Raw genomic sequence first — 15,978 nt, forward strand, 5'->3', positions numbered from 1 at the left:
TTAAGTAAAGAGCTTTTCAGCTTCTTTAATTTTTCTTTTCCTGTCCATTTTAGAAACTGCAGTCCATCCAGCCTCTCGCATTTTTCTCATGGTTGTAAGTTTCAGTACAGAGCCTGGAGTTTTCACATTTGATGTAGCTGGTTTCTAAGAAAAATAAAGCCATCTATTAATTTCTATAACCAATTTGATTAACTGTTTGTTTTGGTCTGAAGAAAAGCTAAGGTACCTTTTTTGGTGTCATGGCGTATAATTGTGAAGCTTGAGGATAATCTTTGTACAATTTTTTAAACATTTCTTCCTCTGAGACTATGCTCTTAAATTGAAAATAAAAAAGTTACTTAATCACACTATATTAAAAAATATATTTTCTTTCCCCCTAGGAATATTAGAGTATGAAAAAAAAAAGTTAAGATGTTGCTATGAAGCCTCAACAGTTCAATAAGCACAATGTGAAAAATCATTATAAAAGTTAGTATCTATGTTTGTATACAGGTACTCTGTCATATAGTTACTATATGTTATGTACATATAAATACAACTCCAGAGAGAACAAATGAAACAAAAATATTCATATAAATATTGTCTTGGATACAGAACCCCACATGCTTTATATACATTCTTAGCTATAGCAGTGTGCATATAAAAAAACGTTAAGTATGCTATTTGTTATCTGATTTTTACCAGGAGGTCACTGTGTTCAGAGCTATCTGACTGAGCATCCAGCTGTAGAAGCACTTTTTGCTTTTTCCTCATACACTGTTCTGAATGCAGGTTTGTGCTTTCACTTTGCAGTTTATGTATTGGAGGAGTCTTTATAATATATGTCTGGGAAAGAAAAAGATGGCATTTAAAATTACATCTTCAGTGCTAATTATAGAATCTAAAACCAAAATCAACCCAGTTTACAGACTGAGTATCCAGGAAGACCCTAGAAAGATGCTGTGGAACAATGACCTTTCCATCCAAAACGTGAAGCAAAGACCCAAAAAAAAAAAAAAAAAAGGAAAATAAAATTCCTCTTTTTTTGTTGCCAGACAAGGAGAATGAATAGGAAGCTGTGGAAGAACTGAGTTTGATGGCACACTGTATCTAACTTCCTCATGCTTATCTGCAGAAATTCAGGTTATTCTGAAGTGTAGTCACTGCATGCAGACTACAACCAGCATTTAAGCAAACACAAACAATACTGCAGGAAAAAGCTTTCAGAAAGATGTTGATAGTACTATCAAGAAGAAGTTTGGTTTTACTTAAATAGTTCTTTCTCTAGAACTAGTGAAACGTCTCAGAAACATTGCAATGAAACAATGCAATCCTTTCTAGAAAGGATAACATAAAAATGGTAGTTGTTTCTATTGTTAAGATATAAACACCACACCCGAGTTTCTGACAGGGTAGAAGCATAAGGGTTTGCAGCTGACAAAGCAGTCAGGAAGACTTTGATAATTTTTACAGCTACACAAGCTTTTTTCTGTTCCATTAAGATTAAGTAAAAGGATTCTAGAGACATTATTAAATTCACAGTCCCTCTAGGACAGGAATTGTTACTGATCAATGATAGCAGACAAATTAAGTAACTGAGCAAGAAAAATAACACATAGTGAGAGCCCTTACACAAACTGCTTTCTAATATTTCTGTGGAATAAGCTGGGGGTTTTTTTGGTTTTTTTACCTTTTAAATCTCTGCTTATCACAACAAAAAATAAATAAGCATCTACAGAGAAGAAGGAAATACAGTCAGAAAAATAAAACAAGAACAATTCACTATTATGAGTTACAAACCTTTAATGATGGACTAACCAAGGGACTTTTTGCAGATGCTGAAGGAGGCATTTTTTTCTTTTCTACCATGTTGACTTTTATAGGAATACCATTTGGAGACTTTTTATTTTTTACATGAATAGATGCACAGTCCAGATCTAAATGAGGTTTAGGAGTCTCAGAAAAATGAGTTTGTACTTTCTAAAATTAAAAAAAAAGTTTAAATTAAAAGCATTTCAATGTCTTTTGTCAAGTGGATTTATCCACAGATTAATTTATCATGGAACTTCAGTTAGATTGCATACATATAAATATTACCAAATTCTAAAATTAATGATAAGGTTAAAGCTACCTTGTGTTTCTTTTCATTTTCAGGAACGATATTTTGGGGGGTCTCTTTTGCAAGATTCTCCTAAGAAGAAAAGGAGTTATGTGGCAGGAAGTAAATATTTTAATTTAGTTGTTGAAAATCTTCTTGGTCTAATTACAGAACATAGTCTGCAAATCACACTCTGTTACAAAGTTCACACAAATATATGACCCAGATTTAGTCAAACTGCAGCATTCGAGAGACATTACTTTTCTATTCAGACTTTAATTTATTATACAACTTCTCCCATCTCTGCTAAGGAACCTACATACCATCCCTTTTTAATGAGAAAATATGATATAAATTTGTATCACAGCTATATTTAAAAAAAGAAAGAGCTCTTATTTTCTTGTTATTATTTCATGCAAGAAAATGGAACCATTCTTGTTTATTAAAGTAAGTGTTCCTTCACTGTCTTTTTAATTCTGTTTTGCATTTCTTTTGCCAGTTGAAGAATACTACATAGCAATTACAAAAAAATCACAGAATTGTGAAGGTTCGAATGGACCTCTGGAGATCATCTAGTCTAACACCCCTGTCCACAGCAGAGTGAACTAGAGTAGGTTCCTCAGGACTGTGTCCAACAGGGTTTTGAATGTCTCCAAGCATGGAGACTCCACAACCTCTTTGGGCAACCTGTTCCTGTGTTTTGTCACCCTTACAGTAATGGAGTTTTTTCTTCTGTTTAAGTGGTTATTTCTTGTACTTAATTTTGTTCCCATTGCCTCTTGTCCTTTCATTGGAAACCACTGAGAAAGCGTCACTCTGTCTTCTTTACTCCCTCCTATAAGGTATTTATACACACTGACAATATGCCCCTGAGCTTTGTCTTCTTGAGAGTATACTATCCCAGCGCTCTTAGTCCCTCTTTTCTGTCAGCCGCTCCAATCCCTTGATGATCTTCATGGCCTTTTGCTGCACTTGCTCCAGTAAGCCCCTGTCTGTCTTGTACTGGGCAGCCCAGAACTGGAAATAGTACTCTTAAGTGTTGTCTCACCAGTGCTGAGTATATAAAAAGGATCAGCTCCCTCGACCTCCTGGCAACACTCAGGCATGACTCTTTCTAATGCAGCCTAAGATGCTGAGCACATTTCTGGCTCGTGACTTGCTGTTCACCAGAACCCCAGGGCTTTTCCTGCTAAGCTGCTTTCAAGCCTGTCAGCACCTAACCTGTACAGGTTCTAAAAGTTACTGCTTTCCCAGTGAAGGGCTTTGCATTTCCCTTTGTTAAACTTGATGGGATTCCTGTTCATCCACATCTCCAGCCTGTCTAGATCCCTCTGAAAGACAGCATAACCACCTGCTGTATCAACCATTTCTCCCAATTCTGTATCATCTGCAAACTTGCTAAGGCTGCACTCTGCCCTGTCACCCATGTCATTAATGAAGATGTTAGACAGTACCGGACCCAGAATCAGCCCCAGGCATACATCACTAGTGACTAGCCTCCGGTTGGGACTTCGTGCCACACTAGCTGCAGTCCCTTAAGCCCAGCAGTTTAGCCAGTTTTCGATCTACTTTACTGTCCACTCTGGGACACAAATGGGCCAGGTGCCCACACTTTATCAGTTTGTGTATACAAATGTTACGAGAGACAGTGTTGAGGCCCTACTAAGGCTGAGATAAACAGCATCCAGTGTTCACCCCTCATCTGCCAAGTCAGCTATCTCATAATAGAAGGCAATCAGGTTGGTTAAGCATAATTGCGCCTTCATATAAATCTATGCAGACTACTTCCAGTCACCTTCTTGTGCTTCATATGTTTGGAAATGGTTTCCAGGATTTTTTGTTCCATCACCTTTCCAGGGATTGAGGTGAGGCCGACTAGCCAACATTGCACCAGATCCTCCTTCTTGCCCTTCTTGAAGGTAGGAGTGACACTTGCTTTCTTCAAGTCTTCAGGAACCTCTGCCCGTCACCCTGACCTTTCAAAGACAATGGAGAGTGGCTTTGCAATGATACTGGCCACCTTCCTCAGCCCTTACGGGTGTATGCCACCAGGTCTCGTGGACTAAGTATGTCCACGTTGTTTAAGGATTCCCCAACCTGATCCTCCTCCACTAAGGCTAAGTACATCTTTCTCCAGACTTTCCAGATCCCATTGAGTACCACAGCCTTGTCCTTGTCCTTTGTCATCAGAACTCCTGAAACATTTGGCAGCAGGTCCCGTAGAAGCCTTTCTTGTTGCCCTTCACTCCTCTTGTCAGTTTTACCTCCAGATTGGTTTTGGCTTTCCTGACATAATGCCTGCAAGCTTGGACAGTTCTTCATAGGGTTTCAGTTTCTTCCTGCTTCCCTCATATTTGCCAATTAAGGAGTAATGCAAAACATTCACTACCACCAGAAATGAGACATAATCACCCCAGAGGGCAGCAAGCTCTTGAAATCAGTCAGCAAGTGAGACCAAGACCTACTACATTTAATAATAATTAAAAAAAAAAAAAGACAACAAACCTTCTTTTCAACTTCTGCTTTAAGTTCTTCCTTAAGGGATGACAGTTCACTTTTCAAACATGACAGCTCACTTTCCTAAAAACAATTAGATAAAGGATAGGGTTAACTATGCTTAAGCTGGAAAAAAGAAAACAGTCCAAATGAAACAACAATTAATAGGGATATTCATTATAAACAAAATAAAATTCCATTGGTTCAATAAAGCTGACTCATCCATAAAGTTAGCATACCAGATGATCAAAGCAGCAGTTGTCAAATTAAAAACAAACAAACAAAACACAGACTTGAGTCACACCTCCTTCTATTAAAAAAAATCTAACTGAAAAAAAGCTCTGTGAGGAAATATTCTGTGAAGAGAAATATCAGAAAAATACTGCATTTTAAGTAGATGCTGTAGAACTACACTCCTGTGAAAGTCTTGAGGGGATGTTGGCTCTCAAAACATTTCTCAAAGCTAGGCTTCCCAGAACAACAAACTACCAACCAAAACCAAATCAAGATGCAACTCTAGACTTGAAGTTTGTTTTAAACAGAGCTGAATTACTACTAAGAAACAGGTACTTGAGCAGAACTGTTCAAGGAAATAACTAAAACACTTGTGACAATGGGGGGTGTGGGAGGTGGGGAGTTGAATTCAACTATTTAATATAAAAGATTCTTATTCGGACAGTGAGGTTAGAACATGAGACACTATCAGAAAAAGTAGACAGAAAAGCACAGCTACTTCAATTTATTTTAGAAACATCTGGGTTTAATGCACACAGCAAAATCTTTTAAGAAAATAACAGTATACAAAAATTAGTGGGTTGATCTTTACTGTTCAGTCACACTAAAGCAAACGCTTAATCCCCGCAAGTATTAAACAGGAAGAAGTCTAATATGATATTTATAATTATATTACACTTTAAGGACAGCAGCTCCTCCATTTAATTATTTAGTGCTGAAGAGTATGCCTTACCAATGACCTTTTTGATGATAACTGCTCTTGCTCCTTAATTTTATGAAGTTTTAACTCTGTATCTTTTTCTTCAAGCATTTTATCATATTCGTGCTGTTAAAAAAAAAAACTCAACAAACTCAAAACATTTGACTAAATGTTACAATTACAGATCTACCTAGTGTTAAAACACTACTCATTTTTTCAAATAAGGCTCTTCTGAAGATTCAGAATGCACTGTGAACAAACATTGATGCTTCAACAGAAATTGTAAAACAGAAAATGCAGAAGCAGTATTATTTTGTGGGCTGACAGAGAATGCTTTATCTCCAGGCAGTGGTACACGATCCAACATGTAAAAGCTAGCCATATTACTTTTATTAATGGCATCTGCTAAATATACTGCAAAACAGAGTAATAAGGAATGTAAATTGAAATATGTTAAGTTAAACTGCTGAAGGTCACTCAGTAACCTCTTTGGTAATCTTTGCCCAATCTAATTTGGGCCTCATAAAAAGAGGCCCAAAAGGATACTGGAGAACACTGCATTAGGATGGCATCAAAGGAAGTCTGAATATAAAAAAAAATCCTGCAAAGCACAAACTCCTTTATTCAGTGTCCAAATATAACACATTGAATAAATGCAGTCTACAGGACAATTTCAAAAGGCCAACATCAGCACTGTGTCTTAAAGCATTACTAGGTATTCCAAGATGCTACTAGTTCACATCATGTTATGATTCCTAGAAATTTAGATAAATTGAATTTACCTGCCAGTAGGCATGTTTGCAAAATCTGAAGATTAATTTATTTTTAGATGATGAAAATTCAAGTATGTGTTCATTTTCCTAGACTCAGATCTTTATTATCACGTTTCACTTTCTAATTCATAATATTCTGGTTTTGAAAGGTCTTTACTTAGCATAGTATCACATTACAAATCACAGAAGTCCATAAAATGTCTTACCTTGTGTTTTTCCATAAGTGCCACCATTTCAGTTATCCTGTGTTGACATCGGATATCAGTTTCTCTCTGTGTTACTGTTGCTTCATCAGCAAGCAATCTCATCTTTTCTACCTGTTAGTAACAAGTTTCATTTAATTCATGAACAATTAACAACAATTTTTTTTTTTTTTAAATCTTAGTTTCCTTTCTTCTTACCCCTGTGGGTACAATGCATATGTAGTCTCATTTAGTGTAGTCTTCATTTGCTTTAATATGCTTTTCAAATCCTAGATCTTTTATACTTATTGTTAAAATGGGCAAATAAACGTAGATTAAAACTACATCCATTCTTCCATGACAGACAAGTGTCATTTTGAACCACAAGGCCATTGCAAGCACTCTGACCTAACATTTTTTGATATTACCATCAAAAAAGTGTGGGCAGGAAAATACTAACATGGGAAAAGTTATAATGTAATTTGCTTATGCTGTATTTATACCAAGAATAGAATTTCTGTGAACAGTATCTTGAAAAAACTAATTTTTAACTGGGTTCTTATTTTTAAAGACATATACAAATACTTCAACTTAAAGATCTCATGTACTAAAGCTTTGCTCACATGCATAAACATTTATGTTGATAAGCCTGCTATGTAAGAGCAAGTAATCTGGCTGGTAATAGCTTCATAAAACCATCATACATCAAAAATAAATTTAAAAGTTGTAGTAAAAATTAAAAACACTCACCTCTTCAAGAAGTTTGTTTTCATTTACTTTTTGTGTTTCAATGTCTTTTTGATAGATGTCAACTGTTTCCTTATGTTTCTTGTTCATATTTTCCATCTCTAATTGTAATTTATTCACCTTTTGAGAATGCAGAATTATTGCTATTATTTGTTCAGGAATAAATATGCCAATGATTTTTTTTTTTCACCTCTTATTTTTGAGCAGATCACTCTATTACTTTTCAGGTATATGAATTAACTATTCCCTATTTAATGTTCAGGTTTTTTCATAAAGAGTTGAACTTTGGTCTGAAGTGAGTTAGAAAATACTCGTAGAAACAATGGGAACATGACAATAAAAAGACAGCCCTTAGTAGTTTTGTGCACCCCAGTCAATAAACAGTCCTAAAGCTAGAGGCTAGTCAATCACAAAGAATCATTACAATATAAGAGAACCATCCATTATCAGTCTGACACTATTCTCCTTTTTATACAAAAGACTTCAGTATTGCTGGCATGGAATGCAAAGCAAGAAAGTGAAGCATAACTGATAGTCTCCTAAGACTTAGCAGTATGACTGTGTTATGTTTATAATTTTTTTTTTCAGTTAAGAAGTGAAGAAACAGTTTATCTAGAAATAGTTTCAGAATTTAATTTAGTTCTAAAAAAGATTAATTCCTTTACTTATGAATTAATTCCTTTTATTCCTGCTAATATTAATGAGAATTTGGTATGAAACAAATAGGAAGAGTCTGTTCCTAAGCAGTCACTCTAAATGCTGTGAATTCTTTGGAAAAAAATGTACAGATGGAGATTTTCTCTCCCTTGTAAATCTATTTAAGATTTTAACTGTTTTAGGGTATGTTTTCCTCCCAAGTGTGCATTTTTATTATAATTTTTCCTTTTAAGTTTCTCATAAGAATACCCTCAAAACAGGCTACATCTTTCTTGAAGTGTGGTACCCAGAAATAGACACAATATTCTAATCAGGGACTTGCCATTGCAGAACACAGTAAAAGACCTGCCTAAGGAGAATAATACATGTATTTCTTTTAATTGCTTTTCTATTTCAATGGGGTGGCATTAGTAATGTTGAGTACACTATCAGCCAAAAAAGAAAGGGACTGATTAGCAACATAATTCCTTGAGATGTGATGTCCATCTCTTACAAATATCTGATAGCCCAGTCAGTGTCCAATGATTAACAACGGAAGTGTCTTCCAAAAATTTTGGGCTCATTCCTGTAAAATCTGTATCCCAGATCCATAAAACAATTAAGAACATGCTTAATATGTATTATCATTAGTTACACTGGGACTCCAAACATTCAGTCTTTGAGCTTTACCCTCATCTTGTACATGAAGTTATTTAAACCTACCTTCCCTTCATAAATACTTGTTTTCTTGCTTTCTGCAGTAATTTTCTTTTTCAGTACCTTATTCTGTTAAAATAAAGTAAAACACACACTATACTTTAATAAGTTAATAGAATTATATAATGATTTAATGCATCAAGTAGGTCAGAATCTTCAGAATTCCAGCTTTTAGCAAGCAAATAACTCTCTTTTGTTGTGCAGTTCAAGTTCCAGATCAATTCTCCAGAGTGCTCAACTACTTACTTTAATAATACTGTTACTTCATGACTTTATGAAAGACTCCTCATTAGTGACAACAGAGAATAATGAAAGAGGGTGCAGAATGGGAAGAAAAATTAAGATGCTGCTGACAGAAAATGTGCAGATATTGTGACATAAAATACAAGTTATGTATTTTTACAGTACAGTTATTAACAATTTGTCCTAATGCATAATTCTTTTCTACTATTGGTAACTGAGACAGGTCATTATTTCAAGTATATCAATGATACCACGTACCAAATGAAAACAGTAAAAGTTTATTAAAGATATTATTTCTGCAATTCCATATTTCAAAAGTAAAGAAATTCCAAAGGTCACTCCTTAATTTGCTCAGAGTTCAGATAAGAAAGGAAATGTTATAAATTACACAGGTATATCTAAAGAGATTACATCAGATGAAAAACTGTTGAAAAGTAACAGTTACCACACAATACCATGTTTTATGTATTTGTAACTTCTGAAAACTGTACAATACCTCCTGTTGCAACTCTTCAATGCATTTGGTTTTATTTTCCACCTGTTTCTTTAAATTATTCAACTAAAAGAGATTTAAAACATGAATTAATAAACTCCTAAAAAATTACTCATTGTGTTAGAGATTACTTAAACATACCTTTGCACAAGTCTAATTCCAATGGGACTGAAAAACACATAAACGCATTACAATGATTGGAGTTTTAACACAAAGTACTGCAAGAATTTTGCTAGCCCAATATCATCAACATTAATAGCAGTGAACCAGGTCCTCAGTGGCTGCAGAGTTTAGGAAGGGAGGGAGGGGGAGGAACTTAGCAATTAAAAAAAATCTTGTATGAAGTTCTCTACAGCCCATGAAAAAAATAATTTTCATACCTTATTTTCTAGAATCTTCAATTGCTTTTCCTTTCTCAAAATTTCATTTTCAATACTCTTAGCCTGGAATTATAATTGTAAATATAGTCATAATATTATCAGAATTTTTGTACCCTCCTAAAGAAGAAAAAGGCGTAATGGCAGAATTTCAAAGCAGTTCCCTCAAAAATGAGAAATAAGCTTATTCCCCATTTCATGAAAAAAAATAACTAAGCTATCATCCCAAGCCTTGAATATCTTCTTTGACTTTTAGAATAAAATTTTGAAATCCATTGATGTTAGCATCCAATTATGTTAAAAAGCAGGTGTGCCTTGAAAGGAAAGTAGGAAAGTAAAAAAAATATTTGAACATACTTAAACTAAAACTCCTATTACATACTGAAAGCTTATCCATACCCCATCCATCACTGAGTGGGTATATGGAAATTAAAAAAATTAAAAAGAAAAAGAAAGAAGGGGGGAGCAGGGGGGATTCTCCGTTTGCCCAAAATCTAACAAGTGTGGACTTCTAAGCCTCCATGTAAAAAGTAAACATGCCAGTGAAGGTCCTTGTCTTTTAAAATAAAAGGGCTCAGCATATGTGTACATATGTTGACTCAACTGGTAGCAGCACTGAAAGAAGTAAGCCTCTGTAAGAAATTACATCCCTAGGTAGAGCTTGGCAGAAAAAAAAAAAGAAGAAAAAAGTTTTTAGATTTTAGATTTTGTCCTACAGGTTATGTTATATACTTTCATGATAAAGTACGTGATATGGCATACATTTTCTTCTCTTTCATCCAGTTTACTTTTAATCTCTTCACCTTTCTCTGTCATCTTCTGCTTCAAAGACTCCAGTTCATTTCTAAATGCCAAATTAACAAGCATTAGAAAATATTTACTTGATAACTTTAACTTCTTTTCACTACTGCTACATACACTGATACTTTATTTTCTAAAAAGAGGTGCTAATATTGATGAGAACTTCATACGCTGTTCAATGAAAATGTTTGTAAAATGTTGCAAATTGACCGGTAAATTAATGTCTGACCTGTACATACTTTTTCTAAGTATGCAAAGATGTTCCCCTTACCTGCGTAAAATATAATTCTAATCTGTAATATCATAATGCATCTATGAAAACATGGAAGGCTGGCTGTCTATTGTGTTGGTGGTACAGACACTGCTTCAGAGCATAACATTTAACCAGTTTCACCTTTTCACATTTAATCCATAACCTTTAACTTCTATTTTCATTTCCTTCACACCTACGGTGTTAATGCAGTAGAGGATAGCTCTCTATATGCAATAAAAAGCTATGGCAAAAATTGTGCCTGTAGCAATAGGTATCACAACTTTATAGAAACTTCTACATGGCCAACATCAATACTGAATAGTTTCTGTTTAGCTATATGACCTAAAAAAATGATTAATCTAAAAATCACAGAAAGCAGCATATGAACATGACATTTAGACTAACGCTGAAGGAATCGAGTCTACTTCCTTTATTAATAGTGTACATTAATATTTGTTTTTACTTGCCTTAGCTGGTCATTTGCTTCTCCCAGGTTTTCAGCTAACTGCTTTGTATTTTCTTCTTTTTTTCTAATATCCTAAATAAAGACCCATAAAATAAATAAATAAAATTACTAAAATTCAAAAAGTGACATCTTAAAAAATTCAAAGACATCTTAAGCAATATCTTGACCTGCCTTATTCACAAGGGTAACTGCACTTCCTTCATATTTTAAACACAAGTAGTTCAAATACTCTACAGAACCATGTCATGTTGCAGTTTACCATATGATTTGTATTTCAAATTGAATGCTGTCCTTTAAAAACAGATGAAAGTTTACAACTTGCCTCATGACTTTCTTGCAGTTTCTTGAGTTCTGTAGCCATACCACTTTTCTCTTGTGCTATTTGTTCTTTTTCTAATAAAAGCTTATTGATATACACTGTTAGTTGTTCATTCTTTATCCTAATTTAAAACAAATGGTCAAGAGAAACAAAAATATGTATTTTGAAATTTCCTTTTAAGTTAAATTTATCTGTTACAAAATGTTACTTCATGCTGACAGAAGTCCAGGCCTCTATCTACAAATTTAAGCTTTGCAGCAAAGTTACAGTGATGCAAAAAGGCAACAGAAGAAGGAAAGAAAATGAGAGTCAACTTTTATATTTATATAACGGTTGTTGAAGATGATGTAGTTTAATATCCAGCTCAAAGCAGGGTCAGCAATGAATTCAGAAACTTTCTTTCATGTTAACCCAACTAAGTCACAGCAATACGGCACAACTACCTACATATAAATACAGAAAATGCCATTTATAAATATATGATAGACGTCATACTGTGTGCATAGGTTCAAAATTTTCATTAGAAAACAATCATAGATCATTTCATTCTATATTAAAGTAACTTCTATGTAACACCAAGAAGAAAAATTAAACTAATACTGTATTTTCAAAATTTATCATACGCCTCTTGTTCAAGGTCTGTATTCAGTGTCATAAGCTGTTTTAAATAATTTTGTTCCTTTTCGGCTATACTAGTCAGCTGTACTTTCAAATCATGGATTTCTTTCTGCAGAAGAAAAAGAAAGCATTTTGAGTAAACATATCTAAACTACAAGTCATGAAACCTATCAGAAATGACCTGACAACACAAAGCTTTAAGATGAAACAAAACTACATACATGACAAAAATTAACCAGACTGTACCTTTACACCTTTCTGGTGTGATGTGGAAGTAGTGTGAGATATTGAACTCTGATACAAATGCTAAATGTGTCCCCTATTGTAAGTCTAACTAACTAGTCTGCAAAATTACTGACAAAATTAGCTTTCCATGGACATTATTTAAAATAAAGACTTCTGCTTCAGACACCATAAGCTTTTGCATTCACCTAAATAAAACAAATAATAATTTAAAAAGAATCACAGAATTCCAGTACTATGTGATAGAATAAGCACACATTTTGGATGCATCCAAAAGCAAAACTCTTCCCACAGAAATTTCCTGCCATTACAAGGCAAGCCTTGTAATGTAATGTAGTTAATAATATATAAATACTTTGAATACTGTTTCCTCCAAATAATTGATGATACACTGATACCACAGACACTGGCAGGCAGTTGTCATGGAGAGCAGGGGGAAAGACGAGGAGAAGGAGCAGGAAAGAGACAGATTAGTTTTTAAGCACAGCACATAATGAACTTCTGAGATTTCTTATCACAAAAGGCTATGGAGACAAATAGTTTGAGGAGGTCAAAAAACAGATGAGACAAGCAAACACTAACAAGTCCATAAACTGATAGCAAAGGCAACTGACAGGGATGTGTCCTCAAACATCCTTAATATAACTACTGTAGGAATGTAAGGGGAATGGACCATAGATAATAGTCAGGCTCCTCTACCACATAGTATCTTCTGCTGTCATTGTCACAAGCAGAGCAGTGCACTGCGTGGAGCACTAGTCTATGTGATATTTCTTATGTTCTTATATACATGTGATAATGTGTAACTTCACTATTTATAAAAACATGCTACTACCACCCTTTATCCAGACCTCTCTGATTTGGAGAACATTTTTTGTCTCTTTTTCTCTCTCCTGCAAATTTTCTAAAGTAGCCTCAAGATCTTTCTTCTTCATTAGAAGTCCCTCAACTTCTCCCTGTTTAAGAACATTAATGAAACTCAGTTTAGAAAATTCAATGCACAGTATACAGGCAACAAACACACGTGGTAAAATGCAAACCTGGTTTCACACTCTCTTACTTTAGCTGATGCAGTTTCTTGTTAGACTTGTAAATACAAGATCATAACTAAAATAATCCTGTATTAAAGTGTACTTCATATAGCTTAGACTTCTGTAACAGAAAATGGGCCTGTATCACAGTTCAGTAGTGTTCATAGAGACTAGAGCTAATTACCTCAGGAAACTTCCCTGTAAGTAAGAAAAGAACACCCCGTATAATAGGAATACATGGAACAGGGTGTTATAACCCAAAAAACCTTTCTGCAGGCTCTTAAATGTTTTCTCTGAAAAGGGACATGCATCAACACAGTACACAACGCTTTGTAGCTACTAAACACTGCAGTATGGAGGACACCTCACCATAACTAACACCTCACAAAGAGCAAAAGAATCACAGCAGATTTATGAAGTAATAAACCTATGAAACCTATGAAATTGCTTATTAGTTTCCTCATTTTGTCACACAACCTTTTCAGAAATTCCACTGCCTTCTCTGGGTGGTGTCAGAAGCTCAGTTATCCTTTAAACATCAAAATGAGGTAAGCCTTTACAATGCTTAACTTTTAGAAGATTATTATTAAGAAAGCTAGCCACTTGAAGAATTATCTTTACTATCGAAAATTAGTTGATTCCTCAGCCTTAAATGTCATCTGCATGGTGCTCACAAGGTTTGAGCTAGTGTTCATCACCAAAGAAAAAAAGTATTTTTCAGAAAGGTTCAGAATGATGACAGAGAGGCATAATTAAAAATGTGAAATCTTTATGTCCAGAGGGAGTGGCATTTGAATAGGCGTGAATGAAGAAGGAAATGACCAGAAATGTTGACAAGGAAAACCAAAACAAGAAAAACAGTGGAAAGAATCAAGTCTTTCAAAAGAAAACACTGAAATTGTCTAAAAGACAGGTAAGAAAGTTTAGTAGCAACATTAAGGCAGATTAGACAGTGCTTATATATGGTATTTAAGATACTTAAAAGCAAGAGAGACTGCATATGAAAAGTAAGTGCCATGAGACTAGTAAAATGAATATTTACCAGTGTTTCTGAGAGTTCTTCAAGTTGCATTTCTTTGTCACATTTTAGTTTAGTCATCTCTTCTACAGCACATGTAATGTAAAATTAATTGAACAGAAATAATTTATGTATTTACATATTTAGCAGGCAGCATAAAGCATTTATCCCTCTGCAGTACCTAATTTTCAAAACTTGTTGGATTAAGTTCAGAAATTGTAACTTAATCTAAATGTAGAGTTGAAAAAATTATTCAGAGACACATTAGCAAATATATGTTTGGAGAGAAACTAATCATTCGTCTTAAATAAAATTCAGGGTCTATTATGTTTTCCACAGTCATGGCTTCAAATAAATCATAGGCTGTAAGAATGTTTAGAAAGGAGTAATCTCCAGGTATTGATGCCTCTGCATTTTTCCAGAAAAAAATCTGGACTGCTGAAGATACCCACATGGGTATGCTGAAAAAGAAAACCACTTATTAGCAACTTCAAAATGTTATCCATGTGCACATTCACATTACTGGTATTTTTTGCAAGTACTGGATACCAAATTCATTTTTGCTCTGGAATTCTCACGGGTCACATCTTACCTTGTTCTAGACAAGTATCAGCAGTTAACTTCTGAACACTTATCTTCAGATGCCCTCAATACATACAAGGACATCAAAACGTATTTCTCATCTGTTACATCCAGGCTAGAGACATATGCTGCACACTGGGAAAACAGCGCTAAAGATAGACTCTGGGAGCTAAGAACTGCATATCTAGAAGTCACAGGATATCAAAGCAATATTTAAAGCTAACCACTGTCAGCGTGATTCTGCGTCTAACATGGGGAAAGCGGTCTGCAATAATGCAAGTGTTTTGTCTCTGCTACAAGCTGTGTAAGGCATCCCTGGAATCTAGTGTTCAGCAGTCTGATACTACCTCTCACACAGGTCTGCAGTGCTATCAGTCTTAACTGGAAGAGTGCGGAGAAACCTAAATGACTTCCAGGAGAATCCATGCATGTATGATCTTACTGTTGGAGGTCTGCACAGCACTGCTGTTTGGCTATTGCCAGCTACAATGACTATCAAAGAAAAGGGAGCCAGATGAGTAAAAATAAATTTAAGCATTCCTGACAGGTACAGGGTAAAGTAAAACAATTCTTACAAGCAATAGGGACAGTCCATTTTCAGAAAACGTTTTTATTACTACCTAGCTCATTTTCTTTCTTTATAGAAATCTTACCCAGTTCAGCAGACTTATTTCTGAGCTCCAAGGTAAGTAGCTTTGACTCATCTTCACACTTCTCCAATCTAAGAAAATGGTAATTTAAAAAAAAAAAAAAATTGTATACTACAAAACATTGCACTTGAAACTTAAAGGACAGTAAGACAAAGTGTTACCACAAGCATTTTAAGAACATCTGCCTTTCAACAGGCAGGTGATATATGTGCCTGCAATATGTATCAAATTTCACTTTTACAACTTTGGAACAGCAGACATAAAAGTAAACACATATATGCATACACAAACCTATATTTCATAAAAATAGAATTAAGAAAGT

At 34.6% G+C, this 15,978-nt stretch overlaps 1 protein-coding gene across 1 annotated transcript in view; it reads right to left on the reverse strand.

Moving 5' to 3' along the window:
- The window catches only part of SYCP1 (synaptonemal complex protein 1), a gene marked incomplete at its 5' end in the record, with an annotated part of 26,768 nt that continues 10,790 nt past the window's right edge, over window positions 1-15,978 (reverse strand). The window contains 19 exons of the mRNA XM_010292444.1: window positions 1-144; window positions 227-313; window positions 682-825; window positions 1,780-1,959; window positions 2,111-2,170; window positions 4,583-4,657; window positions 5,541-5,633; window positions 6,487-6,597; window positions 7,213-7,329; window positions 8,569-8,631; window positions 9,302-9,364; window positions 9,679-9,741; window positions 10,438-10,519; window positions 11,197-11,267; window positions 11,518-11,635; window positions 12,138-12,241; window positions 13,227-13,331; window positions 14,449-14,510; window positions 15,660-15,727. Coding sequence (XP_010290746.1) covers window positions 1-144; window positions 227-313; window positions 682-825; window positions 1,780-1,959; window positions 2,111-2,170; window positions 4,583-4,657; window positions 5,541-5,633; window positions 6,487-6,597; window positions 7,213-7,329; window positions 8,569-8,631; window positions 9,302-9,364; window positions 9,679-9,741; window positions 10,438-10,519; window positions 11,197-11,267; window positions 11,518-11,635; window positions 12,138-12,241; window positions 13,227-13,331; window positions 14,449-14,510; window positions 15,660-15,727 — 1,810 coding nt within the window. The remainder of the gene's footprint in view (window positions 145-226; window positions 314-681; window positions 826-1,779; window positions 1,960-2,110; window positions 2,171-4,582; window positions 4,658-5,540; window positions 5,634-6,486; window positions 6,598-7,212; window positions 7,330-8,568; window positions 8,632-9,301; window positions 9,365-9,678; window positions 9,742-10,437; window positions 10,520-11,196; window positions 11,268-11,517; window positions 11,636-12,137; window positions 12,242-13,226; window positions 13,332-14,448; window positions 14,511-15,659; window positions 15,728-15,978) is intronic.

This window comes from Phaethon lepturus, unplaced genomic scaffold (genome assembly GCF_000687285.1).
Source record: "Phaethon lepturus isolate BGI_N335 unplaced genomic scaffold, ASM68728v1 scaffold44948, whole genome shotgun sequence".
Classification (NCBI taxonomy): domain Eukaryota; kingdom Metazoa; phylum Chordata; class Aves; order Phaethontiformes; family Phaethontidae; genus Phaethon; species Phaethon lepturus.